Source organism: Tachyglossus aculeatus, chromosome 3 (assembly GCF_015852505.1).
Source record: "Tachyglossus aculeatus isolate mTacAcu1 chromosome 3, mTacAcu1.pri, whole genome shotgun sequence".
In the NCBI taxonomy this organism is placed as follows: Eukaryota; Metazoa; Chordata; class Mammalia; order Monotremata; family Tachyglossidae; genus Tachyglossus; species Tachyglossus aculeatus.
In genome coordinates this window covers 12,595,800-12,618,695 of record NC_052068.1, presented here as the reverse complement: position 1 = coordinate 12,618,695, position 22,896 = coordinate 12,595,800, and the positions used below count along the sequence as shown (strand labels likewise).

General features: G+C 42.5%; 2 protein-coding genes across 2 annotated transcripts; both read right to left on the bottom strand.

The window, feature by feature from the left end:
* Positions 1 to 1,514: 1,514 nt before the first annotated feature.
* LOC119925795 (olfactory receptor 13A1-like) lies at positions 1,515 to 2,447 on the bottom strand. The gene has a single exon (XM_038744250.1). The coding sequence runs from the start codon at positions 2,445 to 2,447 to the stop codon at positions 1,515 to 1,517; it is 933 nt and encodes a 310-aa protein (XP_038600178.1).
* A 15,448-nt stretch (positions 2,448 to 17,895) lies between these two features.
* LOC119925829 (olfactory receptor 13A1-like) lies at positions 17,896 to 18,828 on the bottom strand. The gene has a single exon (XM_038744303.1). The coding sequence runs from the start codon at positions 18,826 to 18,828 to the stop codon at positions 17,896 to 17,898; it is 933 nt and encodes a 310-aa protein (XP_038600231.1).
* Between the last annotated feature and the right edge of the window lie 4,068 nt (positions 18,829 to 22,896).

Below are 22,896 nucleotides of genomic sequence, written 5' to 3'. Positions count from 1 at the left end.
ATTAATATTAATAAACAAGTAAATCATAACATATAATTTAAAGATAAGTACATAGGGATCATATGTACATATGTATCACAGCAGGAGGAGAGGAAAAGAAGGTCTAGAGGAGAAAAGAAATGACTGCAATAGTCCCAAAGGTCACCACCTTTGGGACCTTAGTGAGATCTGTTAAAGTGTAAGGGGCTAAATTGTGATTAAAGTGAGTCAACTGAAGAGATTTTTCAGGTAATAGTCAGTCATTCATATTTATTAAGTGCTTACTGTGTGCAGAGCACTGTACTAAGTGCTTCAGAGAGCACAATATAACAATATAATGGACACATTCCCTGCTCACAACGAGCTTACAGCCTAGAGGAGGAGAAAGACAGTTGAATGAATTACAGATAGAAACATATGTGCTGTGGGGCTGAGAGAGGGGTGAATAAAGGGTACAAATTCAAGTGCAAGGGTGACTTAGAAGGAAGAGAGAGTAGGAAAAATGAGGGCTAAATTGGTGAAGGCTTCTTGGAGGAGATGAGATTTTGCTAAGACTTTGAAGGGGGAGGGAGTGTTGGACCTATTAATGTACTAGAACTGTAGCCAACAAGGTTGACTTGGGTATTAGACGTTTGATATTCTCCCCACCCACAACACCATGGCACTTATGTACATACCTTTAAATCATATATTATACAGTTATTTATTCAGTTGAGTGTCTGCCTCCCCCTCTAAACTGTAATCTCATTACGGGCAGGGAACATGTCTGCTGATTCCTTTGCAGTGTAATCTCCCAAGCACTTAGTAGAGTGCTCTGCACAGAGTAAGCGTTCAAGGAATGCCATTGATTGGTTATTAATCTGCTGTCTATTTTCAGTGATACAAGGCTATAGGGGCGAAATATTCCCCCACTGAACTTCCTCTCTTCAGCCTACCGGCCTAGGTTCCTCAAATTAATTTCCATTTAGCTCAAAATCAGTACGCCATATCGTCCCATTCAGAAACATCATCTCAATTCCTTAGTTCGAAGAGAAAAATTCACTAGTCCAAAGAAACTGCAAAGCGACCAGAAGCAAAAAAAAATGAGCCCTTTCAAAATCCTAAACATGATCATCGAAACTGCAGTGGTAGTGCCGTTATTGAGAACTCATTGAGTATGGACTCTGTAATAAGGGTCTGGGGAAGTACAACAAAATAAGAAAGAATATTTCCTGTCCATCATGACCATACACTCCAGTGGAGAATCCTTCCATGCTTTCCTTTATAACATACATAACAATAACAATAACAGTATTTGTTAAGCCTTTATGATGCGTCAAGCACTGTACTAAGAACTAGGGTAGATACAGTATTAGCAGACCAGACACACTTCCTGCCCCATATGGGGCTCACAGTCTAATTAAGTAAGAAAGCAAGTATTTCCTCCCTATGCTGACAGATGAGGAGACTGAGTCACAGAGAATTTAAGTAAATTGCCCAATGCCACACGGTAGGCAAGTGACAGAGCCAGTTCATCGCAAAGTTCTTTGCACCAGCTAAGATGGTGAAAATGGGAAGAGTTTCTTTAGTGCCAGTTTGACATCTTTATTTCTCAGTGTGTACATGAGAGGGTTCAGAGTCGGAGTCAAGACTGTGTACAATACAGACACCAATTTGTCCAGAAATCCTGAGGTCCCCAGAACTGGACGGATGTAAGTATAAAGCACAGTGGAGTAATAGAGGGTCACCACGGTGAGATGGGAGGAGCAGGTGGAGAATGCTTTCTTCTTTCCCTCCCTGGTGCGGATCTTCATGATGCTGGCTATGATGAAGCTGTAGGACACCATGGTGAGGAAGAAATTCAGGCCGGCCAGGAACATATCTGCCGTGATGGTCAGGATGTCGATCCAGTAGGTTGGGGTACAAGAAAGCAGCAGTACAGGGGGGATTTCACAGAAGAAGTGAGTGATGAAATTGGGTCCACAGAAGGATAACGTGAGGACCAGCCCCATGAGGGTTACAGAGTTGAGCCAACCGACACTCCACACGAAGGCTGCTAACCCAATGCACACTGTCTGGCTCATCATCTTGCTGTAGTGCAAAGGCTGGCAAATAGCCATATAGCGGTCGTAGGCCATCGCCGCGAAAAGTAGCAGCTCCGAACTCAGGGACCAACTGAGGAAGAACAACTGATTCATGCAGCCACCATAGGAGATGGTTTTCTTTGCCGAGATCAGGTTCTCCAGAACTTTGGGCAGAACTGACGAAGTGCAGATAATATCGAGAATGGCCAGATTGGCCAGGAAGAAATACATGGGCAGGTGGAATCCAGTGCTGACGTGGATAGCCACGATGATGAGGACGTTTCCCATGAGAGCCATTACGAAGAGAAGCAGGAAGAGGCTGAAGAAGAGAGCCTGAAGCCGAGGGTTTTCGGTGAAACTCTGTAAGATGAACTCTGTCACCATCGTCTGGTTTGGGGCTACCATTTTGTTCGGAGGATTCCAGGAAGCAGAAGAAAGGTGTCCACAGAGAACAGCTTGTCTCCTGCTATAGGAAGATAACCTGTGTTTCACAAGTGAAACAAAAACAGTGGCTATGATTAAAGGGGAACTTTCTTTTAATTTTAAAATGTTATACCCCTAATTCTAAATTCATATGCAGTTCAAGTGAAAAAGCCTATTTCAGCCATACTTATAGAATGATGGTATGAGAATGCACCCTTTTTTTGAGCACTTTGTGAATGCAAATTCAGTTAGTATTATGATTGTTGTTGTTATAATTAATTCACCACATTTTTTTTGTAATGAATACATTTTTGTAATTCAATATCTTACCATTGTTCTCCCCCTTCTAGACTGTGAGCCCATTGTTGGGTAGGGGCCGTCTCTATATATTGCTGATTTGTACTTTCCAAGCACTTTAGTACAGTGCTCTGCACACAGTAAGCACTCAATAAATATGACTGAATGAATGAATGAATGAAGTACATGGGCATTGTGACATATTCATCAAGTCAAAGGCATACAAAGTTCACGTATGTAAAATCCATTAAAATTTAAGGTCACATAATGAATCAACTTCGGCAAGTACTCTCATTCCTCTCTGGCTTGGATGATGATTGTACTTCCCAAGCACTTAGTACAGTGCTCTGCACACAGTAAGTGCTCAATAAATATGATTGAATGAATGAACAAATGATGATGGTATTTGTTGAATACTTAGTAAGTGCCAAGCACTGTTCTAGGCACTGGAGGGAATACAAGGTAATTAGGTTGTCCCACATGGGGCTCACCATCTTCATCCCCATTTTACAGATGAAGTAACTGAGGCACAGAGAAGTTATGTGACTTGCCCAAAGTCACACAGCTGACAAGTGGCATAACTGGGATTAGAGCCCACGACCCCTGACTCCCAAGCCCAGGCTCTTTCCACTGAGCCATGCTGCTTCTCAAGACCTGGACAGAGTAGATCCCCAGGGAAGGTCTTGTTTTGTGTTCTAAAAAGTCAGATATAAGCCTGCTGTAGTCAGGGCACATGTAAACCAACTCTGTTATGCTGCACTCTCCCATGCACTTGAGTGTTCAGCACACGGCAAGTGCTCAATAAATACCATTGATTGATTTGGCTTCTGTCAAACAATAGGTGTAAGAAATTCCAGGGACATGTTTCTTCCATAATAAATTCCCTGTGCTATTTTCCCTTAAATACCCAAGCCACATGTTGTATTTTGTGAAGAAGTGTCCATCTTCATTATAAATGTATCAGACTGAGCCCTCTTTTTCCTCTTCTTCTCCCCATCCCCCTGCCCTACCTCTTTCCCATCCCTTCAGCACCTGTATATATGTTTGTCCAGATTTATTACTCTATTTATTTTACTTGGACATATTTACTATTCTATTTATTTTGTTAATAATGTGCATCTAGCTTTGCTTCTATTTCTTCTGATGACTTGACACCTGTCTACATGTTTTGTTTTGTTGTCTGTCTCCCCCTTCTAGACTGTGAGCCCGTTGTTGGGTAGGGACTGTCTCTATCTGTTGCCAACTTGCACTTCCCAAGTGCTTAGTACAGTGCTCTGCACACAGTAAGCGCTCAATAAATACAACTGAATGAATGAAAGGAAGGAATAAGCATTACCAATGCTAAGTGATGGCCTTGGGCAAATCACTTCACTTCTCTGAGCCTTGTATTTTTTTACTGTTTTACTCATTGTAAAAATGGGTATTGAGACCATGAGCCCCACATCGGAAAGGGACTATGTCCAACCCAATTTGATTGTTTCCACCCCAGAGCTTAGTACAGTGCCTGGCATACAGTAATCACTTAACAAGTATTATGATTATCATCATTATTATTGTTATTACCACAGCACTAGGAATCAGGAGACCTGGGGTCTAATCCAAGCTCCATCACTTGGCAACTGTGTGATCTTGAGCTAGTCTTTATACTTTTCTTAACTTTTCTGTACTTCAGTTTCCTCATCTCTAGAAGTAGAATTCAATATATGTTCTATCTCTTGTCAGTCTGGGAGTCCCAGGGATTATTATGTCTGATCTGCTTGTATTGTATCCACCCCAGAAACTAGCACAGTGGTTGGCAGACTTGCCAATAACTTGGCACAGTTATTAAGGCATAGAAAATACCAGAATTGTTATTATAACCACAATATACTAGCAATAATAATTTAGGAATATTTATTAAACACTTATTTGCTTAGTAACATGTTTCTGAAAATTCCAGATCATTGTTATTGCTATTCTTATTTAGTGTGTTATGCTGACTGATTTTTATTTTTAAATGGCATATGTTAAGAGCTTACTCTGTGCCAGACAATGTATGAAGCCCTGGGGTAGATGTAAAATAGTCAGGTTGGACACAATCCCTGTACCACGAGGGGCTCACATTCTTAATCCCTGTTTTACAGATGAGGAAATTGAGGCCCAGAGAAGTGAAGTGACTTATCCATGGTCACCCAGCAGACAGGTGGCAGATCCAGAAATAGAATCCAGGTCCTCTGACTCTCAGACCTGTGCTCTTTCCACCAGGCTATGCTGCTTGGTCATTTCAATCATTCCTTGCATTCCCAAATGCAGTGATTTAAATTTGGTTTTCCAGACCTGGGATTCAGAAGGACCAGGGCTCTAATCCAAGCTCTGCCACTTGTCTTCTGTATGACCTCGGGCTAGACACTGAATTTCTCTGTGCCTCAGTTCCCTCATCTTTAAAATGCAGGTTAAAATTTTGAGCTCCCATGTATCGACCCCAGTGCTTAGAACAGAGCCTGGCTCATATTAAGTGCTTAAGAAATTCCATTAAAGAAAAGATGAGGTGCCAGGTAAAAGGAGATTCAGGCAGGTAACCAAGTTTGGGTCTTCCAATTTCAAGTTACGGATATTGCAGACTCTTTGAAAGCTACTTCCTTTTCTCATCACAGGTAACTGCACAACCTATAAGGATGCCAGGGACTAACCCATAGCAAGTGCTTAATTAGTGCCTTAATTAATTATAAAAACTACCTATTCAGGATTTGTTGTTAATCATAATGATAGAAACCTTCTCAGAACAAGGACAGACTGCTGGCGGGATCAAGGTCATTGTAACAACAACATCAACAACAACAATAATATTAATGATATTATTATAGTAATGGTTAAGCACTTACTATGTGCCAGGCACAGTACTCAGCACTGGGGTTGATATAAGCACATCAAGTTGGACGCAGTCCCTGTCCTATGTGGAGTTCACAGTTTGATCCCCATTTGACAGATGAAGTAACTGAGGCACAGAGAAGTGAAGCGATTTGCCCAAGGTCACAGAGCAGACAAGTGGAAGAGGCAGGATTAGAACCCATGGCCTTCCTACTCCCAGGCCCGGTCCCTATCCAAATAGCCCAGATTCAGCAAAATAGTTCTCGGGCATACTACTGATAATACTGTGGCATTTGTTAAATGCTGACTATTGGCCAAGGAACTCAACCAACTCACCCATGCTGGGCAGCAGCAGCATGGGAGAGATGTGAGAGTGGCCACTCGAGTTTACCACATGGAAGGAGGCAATGGTGAATCACTCCCGTATTTTTCCCAAGAAAACTCTGTGGAAACACTGCCATGACGATTGCAGGTGAAGGTGGGGCATTCTGGAACAGATGTGTCCCTGGCGTCCCTATGGGTCGGAGGTGACTCGACCGCCTAAGACAACACAAGATAAAAGTTAATCAGGTCCCACATGGAGCTCACAGAATAATAGTAATAATACTAATAATAATAATAATAATAATAATAATGGCATTTATTAAGTGCTTACTGCATGCCAAGCACTGTTCTAAGTGCTGAGGAGGTTACAAGGTGATCAGGTTGCCCCATGAGGGGCTCACAGTCTTAATCCCCATTTTACAGGTGAGGGACCTAAAGCCCAGAGAAGTGAAGTGACTTGCCCAAAGGCACACAGTTGACAGTTGGTGGAGCCGGGATTAGAACCCAGGACGTCAGACTCCAAAGCCCGGGCTCTTTCCACTGAGCCATGCTGCTTCTCTAACGAACAGGTATCAAATCCCCATTTTGCAGAAGAGGAAACTGAGGCATGGAAAAATAAGCCACTTGCTTAAAGTCACATAGCAGATATTTGATGGAGTTGGGATTAGAACCGAGGTTTGCCAACCTCTTGGCCTGTGCTCTTTCCACTACACAAAACTGGTTCTCTTCTGTGAAATCAACAAAAGCAGAATTTTACCGTTCCCTGGGGTAATGACTTATTACTGGACAAGGATGAAATAGGAAGAAAGAAATAGCATCTAATGGGAAAACCACACACTATCCCATTTAGTAGCAACTCATTCCTATGTTTACTAAAATGGATTGTCCTAGAAAAATTCCATTACTATCATTTTCTTATTTTCAAGCAAAGTGCTCGTCAGGACACTTAAGCGAACTTCAAGCGACGCTCTGCCGACCTTGTTCTTGACAAGGTGATATATTCCTGACTAGGCAATATTCAGAAATCCTTCCTGGAAAGGTGTAAGAGAAAATCAGAGTGAAAGTTAAAATGCCCCAAATCCATGAAGCCCCCATGGAATAATATTCATGGTCACACAAATACCTGCAGTAGAACACAGAAAGAGTGCAGGCAATTCATTTAAAGCTGTGGCAAACATTCTTTGCTCATCCACTCTCATTCCTAGCCTCACCTCATTTGAGAAGACACTGGAAATAAATTCAATCTCTTCCTCCCCAAATTCAAATTCTCAAGCTGCGTGAAGAACAATTAAAGAACAATTTGATTAATTCTTATTTGAAGGCTTTTCACTGCCTTTTAAGCAAGCTTTGGAAGGTTTAATTTTACCCTCATATTTTTTAGGAACAGATCTATGTTAATTGCTTTGGCTTTTAAATCGCAAATTTCATAAATAAAAGTAGCGGAAACAAATGACAGGAGAAGAAAGTATTTTTTCTCATGAGTAATGCTAAGCTTAATAATAGTTGTATTTCAAACTACAAATAATCATGCTTGACAGATTTCTTTCTCAATATTAGAATTTCATCATCCAAAAAACAGTTTACATTCATTCAAATGAAAACTAGATCTTTCCATAGGTTTCTAAACTACGTTTTAATGTCTGTCAATTTCATATGCTGAATGCCGATAGTATATGTTAAAGTATTTTTCAAAACATCAGTTAAAACACTATCCCCAAAGAAAAGAACAAACCCTTTTGTTTATCCACTACATCAAATGGATTTCTCTGTGGTCATAGATGTGTTGGAGGTCATTTTAAGCTAATAAATAAAAAGGAATATATCTTCACCTATGTTTCTTTTTCCACTCTTCGACTGCGTTGATTTAGAAATTCTCTATTTATAAGGGGGAATCAGACATCTGTTCCCATCTATTCCCAAGGATAGTTAAAGGTTCAGCCACGGGAATATTGGCACTCCTACAACTAATGGTGTTGGGGCAAACTGGCCTTTGAAGCAGAGATAATCTGAAGGGTGTGATGCAATTAATGCAGACGTCATTAAAGACATTTGGGACACCAGCTCAAAATACAAACTTTAGCCAGAGGTCCATAGGGACGATTAAACTTCAGCTGTATAAATTGACCAACATTCACCCAGAAAGGCTGACCCTCTCAGGGCGGCACACTTTATTAAGCCTCGGACAAGGACCATGGAAGCCAAACGCAGCTTCCTTGCTTGCAAGGAGCTTATGATCAAATGAGGAGAGATAGACAGCAACATATTTGCAAATAATGGTTACAGTAGAAAGCACAAGGATCAAATGGAAGTGGAAACAAAATCGCAGGATAAACTATTAGAAGATAATAGAAAGTACATTCAATAATGGAGACACATAGTATAGATTATATATGCTGATATATATATATATACATATATATGCTTGATATATTATTAAATATATCCATGTATGTGTGTACACTATATTTTAATAGTATATTGAGCCCCCTAAGGAAGAGGGACCACTTCTAATTCCCACTTGGGCATTTTCTTCAGAACTTAGTAATAATAATAATGAAAATAATAGTTATATTAGTCATAATAATAATGATAGTAATAAAATTTGTTAAGCTCTTACTATGTACCAAGCACTTTTCTAAGCGCTGGAGTAGGGGTGGGGTGATTAGGGTGGACACAGTCCCTGTCCCAAATAATAATAATAACAATAATAATGGCATTTATTAAGCAATTGCTATGTGCAAAGCACTGTTCTAAGCACTGGGAAGGTTACAAGGTGATCAGGTTGTCCCATGGGGGGCTCACAGTCTTAATCCCCATTTTCCAGATGAGGTAACTGAGGCCCAGAGAAGTTAAGTGACTTGCCCAAAGTCACACAGCCGACAAGCGGCAGAGCCAGGATTTGAACCCATGACCTCTGACTCCAAAGCCCGGGCTCTTTCCATTGAGCCACACTGCTTCCATACAAGGTTTACATTAGTAAATTACTTTGGATACAGGAAGTGCTTAATAAATACTATTACTATGATTATATCTATATATATAGATATAGATATAGACATATATATAGGACCGTCTCTATATGTTGCCAGCTTGTACTTCCCAAGCATTTAGTACAGTGCTCTGCACAGAATAAGGGCTCAATGAATAGGATTGAATGAATGAAATGAATGAATATATACATACACTAGTTGGATAACAATAGTAATAATAATGATGATGGTTTATGTTAAGCGCTTACTCTGTGCCAAACACTGTTCTAAGCGCTGGGGTACATACAAGACAACAAGATTGTCTCATGTGGAGCTCACAGTCTTAATCCCCATTTTCCAGATGACGTCACTGAGGCCCAGAGAAATTAAGTGACTTGCCACACAGCAGACAAGTGGAGAGCCGGGATTAGAACCCATGACCTCTGACTCCCGAGCCCGTGCTCTTTCCATTGAGCCACGTTGCTTTTATTGGGCATTTACTCTGCAGAGCACTGTACTAGCCCTGAGACTGAGTACGATACAGTTAGAAGACATGATTCCTGCCCTCCAGGAGCTTACGATGTAGCAGGGGAAGACAGACACTGAAGTGAAGTACGGGTAAACAGACACAAATCATATGCCTACACACAATAAGTGGCTTAAAGATGGGAAATGGGCCTTCCAACTCTTTTATACTCTCCCATGTGCCTCACATGGTGCTATGCACACAACTGGTGCAGTAGGTTTAGAGAAGCAGTGTGACTTAGTGGAAGGAGCCCGGGCTTGGGAGTCAGAGGTTGTGGGTTCTAATCCTGCCTCTGCCACACATCTGCTGTGTGACCTTGGGTAAGTCACTTAACTTATCTGGGCCTCAGTTACCTCATCTCCAAAATGGGGCTTAAAAGTGTGAGCCGCATGTGGGACAACCTGATTACCCTTATCTACCCCAGCGCTTAGAACAGGGCTTGGCACATAGTCAGCGTTTAACAAATACCATGATTATTATTATAGAGCCAGGGCCTAGGAGCCAGAAGGACTTGGGCTCATTCATTCATTCAATCATATTTATTGAGTGCTTACTGTGTGCAGAGCACTGTACTAAGCGCTTGGGAAGTCCAAGTTGGCAGCATATAAAGACGTTCCCTACCCAACAGTGGGCTCACAGTCTAGAAGGGGGAGATAGAGAACAAAACAGAACATATTAACAAAATAAAATAGAGTAAATATGTACAAATAAAATGAATAAATAGAGTAATAAATACGTACAAACATATATACATATATACAGGTGCTGTGGGGAGGGGAAGGAGGTAAGGTGCGGGGGATGGGGAGGGGGAGGAGGGGGAGAGGAAGGAGGGGGCTCAGTCTGGGAAGGCCTCCACATATTTTGTTTTGTTGTCTGTCTCCCCATTCTAGACTGTGAGCCCATTGTTCGGTAGGGACCATCTCTATATATTGCCAACTTGTACTTCCCAAGTGCTTAGTACCGTGCTCTGCACACAGTAAGCGCTCCATAAATATGATTGATTGAGTGAACGAATGAGTAAGCACTCAATTAATATGCTTGAATGAATGATTGAATGAATGAATGAGTGAATATGGGACAGGGACCGTGTCTGACCTGAACATCTTGTATCTACACCAGCAGTTAGTATGGTGGATAGCACACAGTAAACACTTCACAATTATTATTATTTTTATTGTTATTATCATTAATAACAAAATCCTGGAAAGGTTTTCCACCTCATTTTTAAAGATCTTTTGGGATGATTCGCTAACCAGTTTAATAACTTTTCAATTTGAGTATGGATTTTTTTTTATGTCTAACCAAAAGATGCAGTTGTTTTGCACTTTCTCTTGTTTTGTTCTCTACGGAGAGCAGAACAGGGAAGTCAGCCCTGGGGCTACAGTATTCCAACTTTTTCACCTCCCGTGGTATTGAAAGATCCTTGAGAGAAGGGATCATGTCTTTCACATCTATTGGGCCCTGCAAAAGTGCTTAGTACAGTACTTTACACTCAGTAGATTGTAAGCTCTTTGAGGACAGGGATCACATTTCCTACATCTTTGTACTCTCCCAAATGCTTAGTAGAGTGTTCTGCAACAGCAGACATCAATCAATATTATTAGAAGCAGCCTGGCTCAATGGAGAGACCCTGGGCTTGGGAGTCAGAGGTCATGGGTTCGAATCCCGACTCCACCAATTCTCAGTTATGTGACTTTGGGCAATCACTTAACTTCTCTGGGCCTCAGTTACCTCATCTGTAAAATGGAGATGAAGACTGTGAGCCCCAGGTGGGGACAACCTGATCACCTTAGATCTACCCCAGCACTTAGAACGGTGCTTGGCACATAGTAAGCCCTTAACAAACACCATTATTATTATTATTATTATTATTATTATTATTATTATTAATTGATGATATTTTTCCGGAGGCAGAAGGTGGTATAAGAGCAGAACTGTTGCATGCAGAGCAGTGGTGAATCATTCTACTTTTCGACTCAGTCAGCCCATCAATCAGTGGAATTTATTGAACACTTACCGTGTGCTGAACACTGAACTATGCGCTTGGAAGAGTGCAGTGTTACAGAGTCGGTAATCATGTTCTCTTCCCATAACAAGCTTGCAATCTCACTCCTCTAGCCCTGCCAGCTTGCCAAACTCCTGGTGCTGGTCATGGTCCCGCTAAATTCTGAAATTTCTGAAGTTTTTCTTTTCCAATTAGAGGAAAATGAGTGGCCTTCTAGAAGCCAGTGAAATTTCATAATAGCATGCCTGAATTGTAGCCTTTCAGTATTTACATTTAATCATTATCAGCAGCGGCAACATTTATTGATCACCTCCCACGTTCAAGGCACCGTCCTGGTTGCTTGGGAGAATACGGCAAAATGAGAAAGCCACATATTATACCCCACACTGACAAAACATTTCTAGCCAATGAATTTGAGTATTTTCACACACCATTCTTGATTCGTCTGACATTAATGAGCAGGTGATCCATGATCTAGCAATCAATGATATTTATTTAGCTCTTACTGTATGCAGAGCACTGTACTAAAGGGGTTGGGAAAGAACAATATAATATACAAGATAATAGAGTTCAGGCCCGGGAGTCAGAAGGTCATGGGTTCTAATCCCTGCTTCTAGAGAAGCAGCGTGGCTCAGTGGAAAGAGACCGGGCTTTGGAGTCAGAGGTCATGGGTTCAAATCCCAGCTCTGCCAATTGTCAGCTGTGTTGACTTTGGGCAAGTCACTTCACTTCTCTTTGCCTCAGTTACCTCATCTGTAAACTGGGGATGAAGACTGTGAGTCACACGTGGGGCAACCTGATTATCTTGCAACCTCCTCAGCGCTTAGAACAGGTGCTTTGCATATAGTAAGCACTTGATAAATGCCATCATTATTATTATTAATCCCGGCTCTGCCACTTTTCTGCTGTGTGACCTTGGGTAAGTCACTTCACTTCTCTGTGCCTCAGTTACCTCACCTGTAAAATGGAGATGGAGACTGTGAGCCCCACGTGGGAAAAGGGACTGTGTCCATCCTGATTTGAGAAGCAGCATGACTTACTGGAAAGAGCCCGAGGTTTGGGAGTCAGAAATCATCGGTCCTCATCCCGGCTCCTTCACTTTTCTGCTGGGTGACATTGGGCAAGTCACTTAACTTCTCTGTGCCTCAGTTACCTCATCAGTAAAATGGGGATTGAGATGATGAGCTCCAGGTGGAACAACCTGATCAGCTTGTATCTACCCCAACACTTAGAACAGGGCTTGGTCCACAGTAAGTGCTTAACAACTACCGTAATAATGATTATTATTATTCTCAAAGACAGTTGAAATGTGGACTGATAGATGGATAACCTAATGCCATTTCACAAGCTTTGGCCGAATACTAAATGACAATTGATTGATGGATCTATTAACTCAACCAATTGGAATAATTTGCATATGTTCCCTTTGACTTTTTTTCTCAGTTAAATAATCGGGTCTGCAACAGTGAGGAAGAAAACAGAGCCTGTGGGCTGGATTCAGCCCAGCTCTTAATTGGCACTTCCACCTCCAGAGACTCCTCCCTGGATCCAAGCCTGCCTTGGTTGCAGTTTACAATCCCTGGCACCGTGTAAACCTCATGAACAGTAGGCTACACGTGCACAGTTTACCATCCCCTGCTATCTTCATCCCACTCTTATCCCGATGCCAGGATGATTTTACATGCCGTACTGGGTACACCTCGAAAGTCCATAAGTGAGTGGCCTTTCAGCCAATATAATCAATCAATCAATCAATCGTATTTATTGAGCACTTACTGTGTGCAGAGCACTGTACTAAGCACTTGGGAAGTACAAGTTGGCAACATGTAGAGACAGTCCCTACCCAACAGTGGGCTCACAGTCTAGAATATAACTGCCTACCCTGTTCTACAGTCCATATAGCACAACTTATATTTCACCTATGAGGTAATAAACTTTCCATTGATAGGGGTGGGAGATGGAGGGGAAGAGTGTTTATTATCGGAAGGCAGCTATCTGAATGGCCTTTCAAGTTTCATGACTTGACTTGTTATTTTTCATCAATGAATAAGTCAAAAGAGTTCTCTCATTCAAAAGCTTGAGGATTTTACAGCTGAATCTCGGGTTACTACCACCCCGAGGATATGAAATAAAAATAATAGTAATAATTGTGGTGGTTATTTAGTGCCTACTGTGTGCCAAGCACTGGCATAGATACAAAAATCCTCAAAAGATACAAAGATACATAGATCCTTAATAATCTCCAGTGGCTACCTATCAACCTACGCATCAGGCAAAAATGCCTCACTCTCGGATTCAAGGCTGTCCATCCCCTCGCCCCCTCCTACCTCACCTCCCGTCTCTCCTTCTCCATCCCAGCCCGCACCCTCTGCTGCTCTGCCGCTAACCTCCTCACTGGGCCTCGTTATTGCCTGTCCCAGCATCAACCCCCAGCCCACATCCTCCCCCTGGCCTGGAATGCCCTCCCTCCGCCGATCCGCCAAGCTAGCTCTCCTCCTCCCTTCAAAGCCTTACTGAGAGCTCACCTCCTCCAGGAGGCCTTCCCACACTGAGGCCCCTCCTTCCTCTCCCCCTCCTCCCCCTCCCCATCCCCCCCGCCTTACCTCCTTCCCCTCCCCACGGCACCTGTATATACGTATATATGTTTGTACATATTTATTACTCTATTTCTTTCTTTCTTTATTTTACTTCTACATACTTATTCTATTTATTTAATTTTGTTAATATGTCTTGTTTTGTTGTCTGTCTCCCCCTTCTAGACTGTGAGCCGGCTGTTCGGTAGGGACCGTCTCTAGATGTTGCCAACTTGTACTTCCCAAGTGCTTAGTACAGTGCTCGGCACACAGTAAGCGCTCAATAAATACAGTTGAATGAATGAATCCACAGACTTGTGTTGCTGGTAAAAGTTCTATCATAATTTTGAGCAGGGATTAGTGTTATGGCATAACTGGACCAACCAAACTTGTACTACTGTCAAGGCAGCCTATTCACAGCTAGTGTGGTGTGAATTTTGGCAGGACAATGTGAAGCCTTGCTGATGGATGGTCTGGACACTGAAGTAGCAAGAGAGAAGGGAAAATTGGGAGGGAGATATCAGAGACGGGAGAGTTTTGAAGTTCACATTCAAGGTTTTTAATTTGATTCATGTGGAGACTCAGGATCTTTATTCATTTTGGGGGAGCGATGTGACATGATCAGATCGACACTAGAGAAAAATGCTAGTTACTCTTGGATGAGGGGTGGGAGATGGGAGTAGTGGAAGTCAGCGAGACCAGAAAGGAGACTAATAAAACCCTTTACTAATGTGGGAAGAATCAGCAAGACTTGACAAATGCCATATACCAGAGAAATATCAATCATTCATTCATTCAATTGTATTTATTGAGCGCTTACTGTGTGCAGAGCACTGTACTAATAGTATTTATTGAGCACTCACCGTGTGCAGAGCACTGTACTGAGTTCTTGGGATAGAACAGAATCAGCAAGACTTGACAAATGCCATATGCCAGAGAAAAATCAATCAATAGTATTTACTGAGCACTCACCATGTGCAGAGCACTGTACTAAGTTCTTGGGATAGAACGATATAGCAGAGTTGGTAGACATGCTCTCTGCCCACAGCGAGCTTACAGTCTAGAGAAATCTGACTCGTTATCGACAGTGCAGAGAAGAGGGAAGGAGGGTGGTGCTATGAAAAAGTGATGGGAAAGAGAAGGAAAATATTTGGGAAGGAAGATGAGGGGTTAGTGGTTCATCCAGGGTAAGGTATCTTGGAGGCAGGAAGAAATGAGAAACTCAAAGATGAGGAGAATTTTGGATTAGAGAGTCACATTTAGGTCTCCACATAGAAGGGTTCATTGAAAATAAAATCTGACAGTTTCCCCAGTGACTGGCACTAGTAGCCTGAATGGCAAATTGAACAGTAAAAATAAAGGTATAAATGAATTTTAGGAGTAGAAGGTATCTACTCCCATTATCTCCACTTCCTGATCAAGCTTCCCTTTGGACTCATTCATTTGTTCATTAAATCATATTTATTGAGCGCTTACTCTGTGCAGAGCACTGTACTAAGCGCTTGGGAAATACAAGTCGGCAACATATAGAGAGGGTCCCTACCCAACAACAGGCTCACAGTCTAGAAGGGGGAGACAGACAACAAAACAAAACCCAACAGAACAAAACTAAACAAAACATGGATGCATTTTGATCAGTAGTCTTTATTGAGTGCTCACTATGTGCAGAGCACTGTATTAAGTGCTTGGAAGAGTACAGTACAACAGAGCTGGTAGATACATTCCCTGCCTACAGTGTGTTCACAGTCTAGAGCATGCAAATCTGGGTCATATTAAATATTTCAAGGAGGTAGAAATAATTTCCAAAACTACACCACCACTTGCATTCTCAGCCAGAAATATCTCCAGAAGAGACACTCAAGGAGAACCAAGTGAGAACTGTGTTCTTGTGGGGCAGGGTGGGATTGGTGGGGAGGGGAGGGGGAAGCCTAGCCTAGGTTGGTCAGAAAATGGACTAATCAATTAATCAATCCACGATATTTCCTGAGCCCTTACTCTGTGCAGAGGACTGTACTAAGTACTCGGGAGAGTACAGTACACAGAGTTAGCAGGCACGTTCTCTGCCCATGAACGAGCTTGCAGGATGGAGCAGCGTGGCTCAGTGGAAAGAGCACGGGCTTTGGAGTCAGAGGTCATGGGTTTGAATCCCGGCTCCGCCACATGTCTGCTGTTTGACCTTGGGCAAGTCACTTAACTTCTCTGAGCCTCAGTTACCTCATCTGTAAAATGGGGATGAAGACTGGGAGCCCCCCGTGGGACAACCTGATCAACTTGTATCCCCCCCAGCGCTTAGAACAGTGCTTTGCACATAGTAAGTGCTTAACAAATGCCATTATTATTCTCATTATCATTATTATGGAGGGGGAGACAGACATTAATATCAATAAACAAGTAAATCATAACATATAATTTAAAGATAAGTACATAGGGATCATATGTACATACGGATCACAGCAGGAGGAGAGGAAAAGAAGGTCTAGAGGAGAAAAGAAATGACTGCAATAGTCCCAGAGGTCACCACCTTTGGGACCTTAGTGAGATTTGTTAAAGTGTAAGGGGCTAAAATGTGATTAAAGTGAGTCAACTGAAGAGATTTTTCAGGCAATAGTCATTCGTATTTATTAAGCACTTACCGTGTGCAGAGCACTGTACTAAGTGCTTCAGAGAGCACAATATAACAATATAATGGACACATTCCCTGCCCACAACGAGCTTACAGCCTAGAGGAGGCGAAAGACAGTTAAATGAATTACAGATAGGGACGTATGTGTTATGGGGCTGAGAGAGGGGTGAATAAAGGGTACCAATTCAAGTGCAAGGGTGACTCAGAAAGGAGAGAGAGTCTGAAAAATGAGGGCTAAATTGGTGAAGGCTTCTTGGAGGAGATGGGATTTTGCTAAGACTTTGAAGGGGGAGGGAGTGTTGGGCCTACTAATGTACTAGAACTGTAGCCAACAAGGTTGACTCGGGTATTAGACGTTTGATATTCCCCCCAAACCCAACACCACGGCACTTATGTACATACCTTTAAATCATATATTATAAAGTTATTTATTCAGTTGAACGTCTGCCTCCCCCTCTAAACTGTAAGCTCATTATGGGCAGGGAACATGTCTGCTGATTCTTCTGCAGTGTAATCCCCCAAGCACTTAGTAGAGTGCTCTGCACAGAGTGAGAGCTCAGTGAATGCCATCGATTGGTTATTAATCTGTTGTCTATTTTCTGTGATACAAGGCTATGAGGGTGAAACATACCCCCATACCCCCATACCCCTCCTTTCTTCAGCCTACCGGCCTAGGTTCCTCAAATTCATTTCCATTGAGCTCAAAATCAGTACTCCACATCGTTTCATTCAGAATCATCATCTCAATTCCTTAGTTCGAGGAGAGAAATTCATTAGTCCAAAGAAAATGCAAAGGGACCAGAAGCAAAAGAAATGAGCCCTTTCAAAATCCTAAACATGATCATCGTAACTGCGGTGGTAGTAGCATTATTGAGAACTCATTGAATATGGACCCCGTAGTAAGAGTCTGGGGAAGTCTAACAAAATAAAAAGGAATATTTCCTGTCCATCATGACCTTACACTCCAGTGGAGAAGCCTTCCATGCTTTCCTTTATAACATTCATAACAATAAAAATAACAGTATTTGTTAAGCCTTTATAATGCGCAAAGCACTGTACTAAGAACTAGCGTAGATACAATATTAGCAGATAACACACACTTCCTGCCCCATATGGGGCTCACAGTCTAATTAAGTAAGCAAGCTAGTATTTCCTCCCTCTGCTTACAGACGAGGAGACTGAGTCACAGAGAAGTTAAGTAAATTGCCCAAGGTCCCACGATAGGCAAGTGACAGAGCCAGTTCGTCTCACAGTTCTTTGCACCAGCTAAGATGGTGGAAATGGGAAGAGTTTCTTTAGTGCCACTTTGACATCTTTATTTCTCAGCGTGTAAATGAGGGGGTTCAGAGTCGGAGTCAAGACCGTGTACAATACAGACACCAATTTGTCCTGAAATCCCGAGGTCCCCAGAATTGGACGGATGTAAGTATAAAGCACGGTGGAGTAAAACAGGGTCACCACGGTGAGATGGGAGGAGCAGGTGGAGAACGCTCTCTTCTTTCCCTCCCTGGTGCGGATCTTCATGATGCTGGCTATGATGAAGCCGTAGGACACTGTGGTGAGTAAGAAATTCGGGCCGGACAGGAACATATCTGCCGTGATGGTCGCGATGCCAGTCCAGTAGGTTGGGGTACAAGAAAGCAGCAGTACGGGGGGGATTTCGCAGAAGAAGTGAGGAATGAAGTTTGGCCCGCAGAAGGATAAGCTGAGGACGAAACCCGTGAGGATTACAGAATTGAGCCAACCGACACTCCAAACGAAGGCAGCCAACCCAATGCACACTGTCTTGCTCATCATCTTGCTGTAGTGCAAAGGCTGGCAAATAGCCATAAAGCGGTCGTAGGCCATCATCGCGAAGAGTGCCAGCTCCGAACTCAGGGACCAACTGAGGAAGAATATCTGACTCATGCAGCCACCATAGGAGATGGTTTCCTTTGCCGAGATCAGGTTCTCCAGAATTTTGGGCAGAACTGACAAAGTGCAGATGATATCGAGAATGGCCAGATTGGCCAGGAAGAAATACATGGGCACGTGGAGTCCGGTGCTGACGTGGATGGCCGTGATGATGAGGACATTTCCCGTGACAGCCATTACGAAGAGAAGCAGGAAGAGGCTGAAGAAGAGAGCCCGAAGCCGAGGGTTTTCGGTGAAACTCTGTAAGATGAATTCTGTCACCATCGTCTGGTTCGGGGCTACCATTTTGTTCGGAGGATTCCAGGAAGCAGAAGAAAGGTGTCCACAAAGAACAGCTTGTCTCCTGCTATAGGAAGATAACCTGTGTTTCACAAGTGGAACAAAAACAATGGCTATGATTAAAGGTGACCTTTTTTTATTTTAAAACGTTATACCCCTAGTTCTAAATTCATATGCAGTTCAAGTGAAAAAGCCAGTTTCAGCCACACTTATAGAATGATGGTATGAGAATGTCCCCTTTTCTTGAGCACTTTGTGAATACAAATTCAGTTAGTATTATTATTGTTGTTGTTATAATTAATTCACCACATTTTTTTTATGAAGACATTTTTGTAATTCAATACCTTACCATTGTTCTCCCCCTTCTAAGCTGTGAGCCCATTGTTGGGTAGGGGCCGTCTCTATATATTGCCGATTTGTACTTTCCAAGCACTTTAGTACAGTGCTCTGCACACAGTAAGCACTCAATAAATATGATTGAATGAATGACTGAATGAAGTATGTGGGCACTGTGACATATTCATCAAGTCAAAGGCACACAAAGTTCACGTACATAAAATCCATTGAAATTTAAGGTCATTTATAATGAATCAACTTCGGCAAGTACTCTCGTTACTCGCTGGCTTGGATGATCATTGTAGTTCCCAAGCACTTAGTACAGTGCTCTGCGCACAGTAAGTGCTCAATATATATGATTGAATGAATGAATGAATGATGATGGTATTTGTTGAACACAGTGCCAAGCAATGTTCTAAGCTCTGGAGGGCATACAAGGTAATCAGGTTGTCTCATGTGGGGCTCACCATCTTCATCCCCATTTTACAGATGAAGTAACTGAGGCACAGAGAAGTTAAGTAACTTGCCCAAAGTCACAGAGCTGACAAGTGGCAGAACTGGGATTAGAGCCCACGACCCCTGACTCCCAAGACTTGGACAGACTAGATCCCCTGGGAAGGTCTTGTTTTGTGTTCTAAAAAGTCAGATATAAGCCTGCTGTAGTCAGGGCACATGTAAAGCAACTCTGCTATGCTGCACTCTCCCACGCACCTTAAAAGAGTGCTCAGCAAACGGCAAGTGCTCAATAAATACCATTGATTGATTTGACTTCAGTCAAACAATAGGTGTAAGAAATTCCAGGGACATGGGTCTTCCATAATAAATTCCCTGTGCTATTTTCCCTTAAATACCCAAGCCGAATATTGTATTTTGTGAAGAAGAGTCCATCTTCATTATAAAGGTATCACACTGAGCCCCCTTTTTCCTCTTCTTCTCCCCATCCCCCTGCCCTACCTCCTTCCCTTCCCCTCAGCACCTGTATATATGTCTGTCCAGATTTATTACTCTATTTATTTTACTTGGACATATTTACTATTCTATTTATTTTGTTAATGATGTACATCTAGCTTTACTTCTATTTCTTCTGATGACTTGCCACCTGTCCACATGTTTTGTTTTGTTGTCTGTCTCCCCCTTCTAGACTGTGAGCCCGTTGTTGGGTAGGGACTGTCTCTATCTGTTATCAACCTGTCCTTCCCAAGTGCTTAGTACAGTGCTCTGCATGCAGTAAGAGCTCAATAAATACAACTGAATGAATGAAAGGAAGGAATAAGCATTACCAGTGGTGTAAAATCTGCAAAAATCAAACAATAGCAAGAGTCTCACTTTCTATTGCAGAGGATCGTATTCATTTGTCCATCATAAGCATAGTTCTTGAGTTTATAAATGCACTTTTTTAGATAATTGCATTTCAAAAATAATATTTTTTTGTTCAAAATGAAATGGAATAATATTTTAGGCTCATAACCCTATCTAGATGATTTTAAAATATAGACATGAAAGTACTACATTCACATTCTAAAAACAACCTTCTGAATTTATTTCAAAATCACAGACAGCGTGAGTTTTAGTCACTGAAGAAATCCCTTATGGTGCTGAAAATACTAAACTTATGCTTACCGTGTAAACTCCCAATTTCAACTAAGTGGGCTGTCTTGTTTCCTGATTCGGTGATATGGTGAAATGAAATTTGTGAGTTATAACTATATATTGTCTTCATCAAATATTTCATATTTACATCTTACATCTATGTTCTTCCTTTCTTCCCTCCCAAAGCCTGTCCTCTTCCTGACTTTCCCGTAACTGTAGATGGCACTACCATCCTCCCTGTCTCACAAGCCCACAACCTTGGTGTCATTCTCAACTCCCCTCTCTCGTTCACCCCTCACATCCAATCCCTCACCAGAACTTGCCGGTTTCACCTCTACAACATCGCCAAGATCTGCCCTTTCCTCTCCACCCAAAGCGCTACCTTCCCGGTTCAATTCCTTATCCTATCCCGACTGGATTACTGCATCAGCCTTCTCTCTGATCTCCCATCCTCCTGTCTCTCCCTGCTTCAGTCTATACTTCACTCTGCTGCCCAGATCATATTTGTACAGAAACGCTCTTGGTATGTCACTCCCCTCCCTCCTCAGAAATCTCCAGTGGTTGCCTGTCAACCTACAAATCAAGCAAAAACTCCTCACTTTGGGCTTCAAAGCTCTCCATCCCCTCACCCCCTCGTACCTCACCTCCCTTCTCTCCTCCTCCAGCCCAGCCCGCACAATCCGCTCCTCTGCCACCGCCAACCTCCTCACTGGGCCTCGTTCTTGCCTGTCCCGCCATCGACCTCCGGCCCACGTCCTTCCTTTGGCCTGGAATGCCCTCCCTCCACACATCCGCCAAACTAGCTCTCTTCCTCCCTTCGAAGCTCTACTGAGAGCTCACCTCCTCCAGGAGTTCTTTCCAGACTCAGCCCCCTTTTTCCTCTCCTCCTCCCCATCCTCCCCGGCCCAACTCCTTCTCTTCCCTGGCTTGTGTATTCTTGTACAGATTTATTACTCCATTTATTTTATTTGTACATATTCACTATTCTATTTACTTTGTTTATGATGTGCGTATATCTAAAATTCTATTTCTTCTGACAGTTTTGACACCTGTCTACATGCTTTTCTTTATTGTCTGTCTCGCCCTTCTAGACTGTGAGCCCATTGTTGGGTAGGAACTGTCCCTACATGTTGCCGACTTGTACTTCCCAAGCACTTAGTATCGTGGATGTGTGCACAGTAAACACCCAATAAATACGATTGACTGAATGAATGAATTCGTTGTCTATGTCATTTCCATCTCTCGGGCCTCCGGGACAAAGAGCACGTCTTACTTGTATTTTCTGTTCTTAAGGGAGTACTTCCCCTCTCAGGGTCACACCCGGAGAGTTTCCAGTCCTCTACCAGTTTGGGCTACAGGGGTGTGGGGGTAGCAGAGGCCTATCCATTCTATTCTTCGCTTGGCCAATGGCTAGCCAGGGGAAGACAATCTACTACAAGTCAAAACTCACCCATGCTGGGCAGCAGCAGCATAGGAGAGAGTCAAGGGTGGAGACTTACTGGAGGCAATCGTCAACCACTTCCAGATTTTTTACCAAGGATATTCTATGGATGCACTACCAGAATGATTGCAGATGAAGGTGGGGTGTTCTAGGATAGATGTGTCCATGGCATTGCTATGGGTTGGAGAAGACCCTATCCACAGTATAGGACTTGGGAGTATTTTATATTTTGGTGTTTTATTTTCAAAATTTAATTTTTATTTACAAATTTTACCAATGGATGCTAGCCAAGCATATTGTGACCCATCTACTATTAACTTGTTTAGATGTTGCAGCATGGGCTAGTGGAAAGATAACGGTGTGGCCTAATTTCATTCATTTATTCAATTGTATTTATTGAGCGCTTACTGTGTGCAGAGCATTGTACTAAGCACCTGGAAAGTACAATTCGGCAACAAATAGAGACAATCCCTACCGAACAGCAGGATAGAGCACAGGCCTGCGAGTCAGAAAGTCTGGGGAACTAATGCTGCCCTGCCACTTGTCTGCTGTGTGGCCTTGGGCAAATCACTTCACTTCTCTGAGCCTTGTATTTTTTTTACTGTTTTACCAATTGTAAAAATGGGTATTGAGACCATAAGCCCCACATGGGAAAGGGACTGTGTCCAACCCGATTTGATTGTTTCCACCCCAGAGCTTAGTACAGT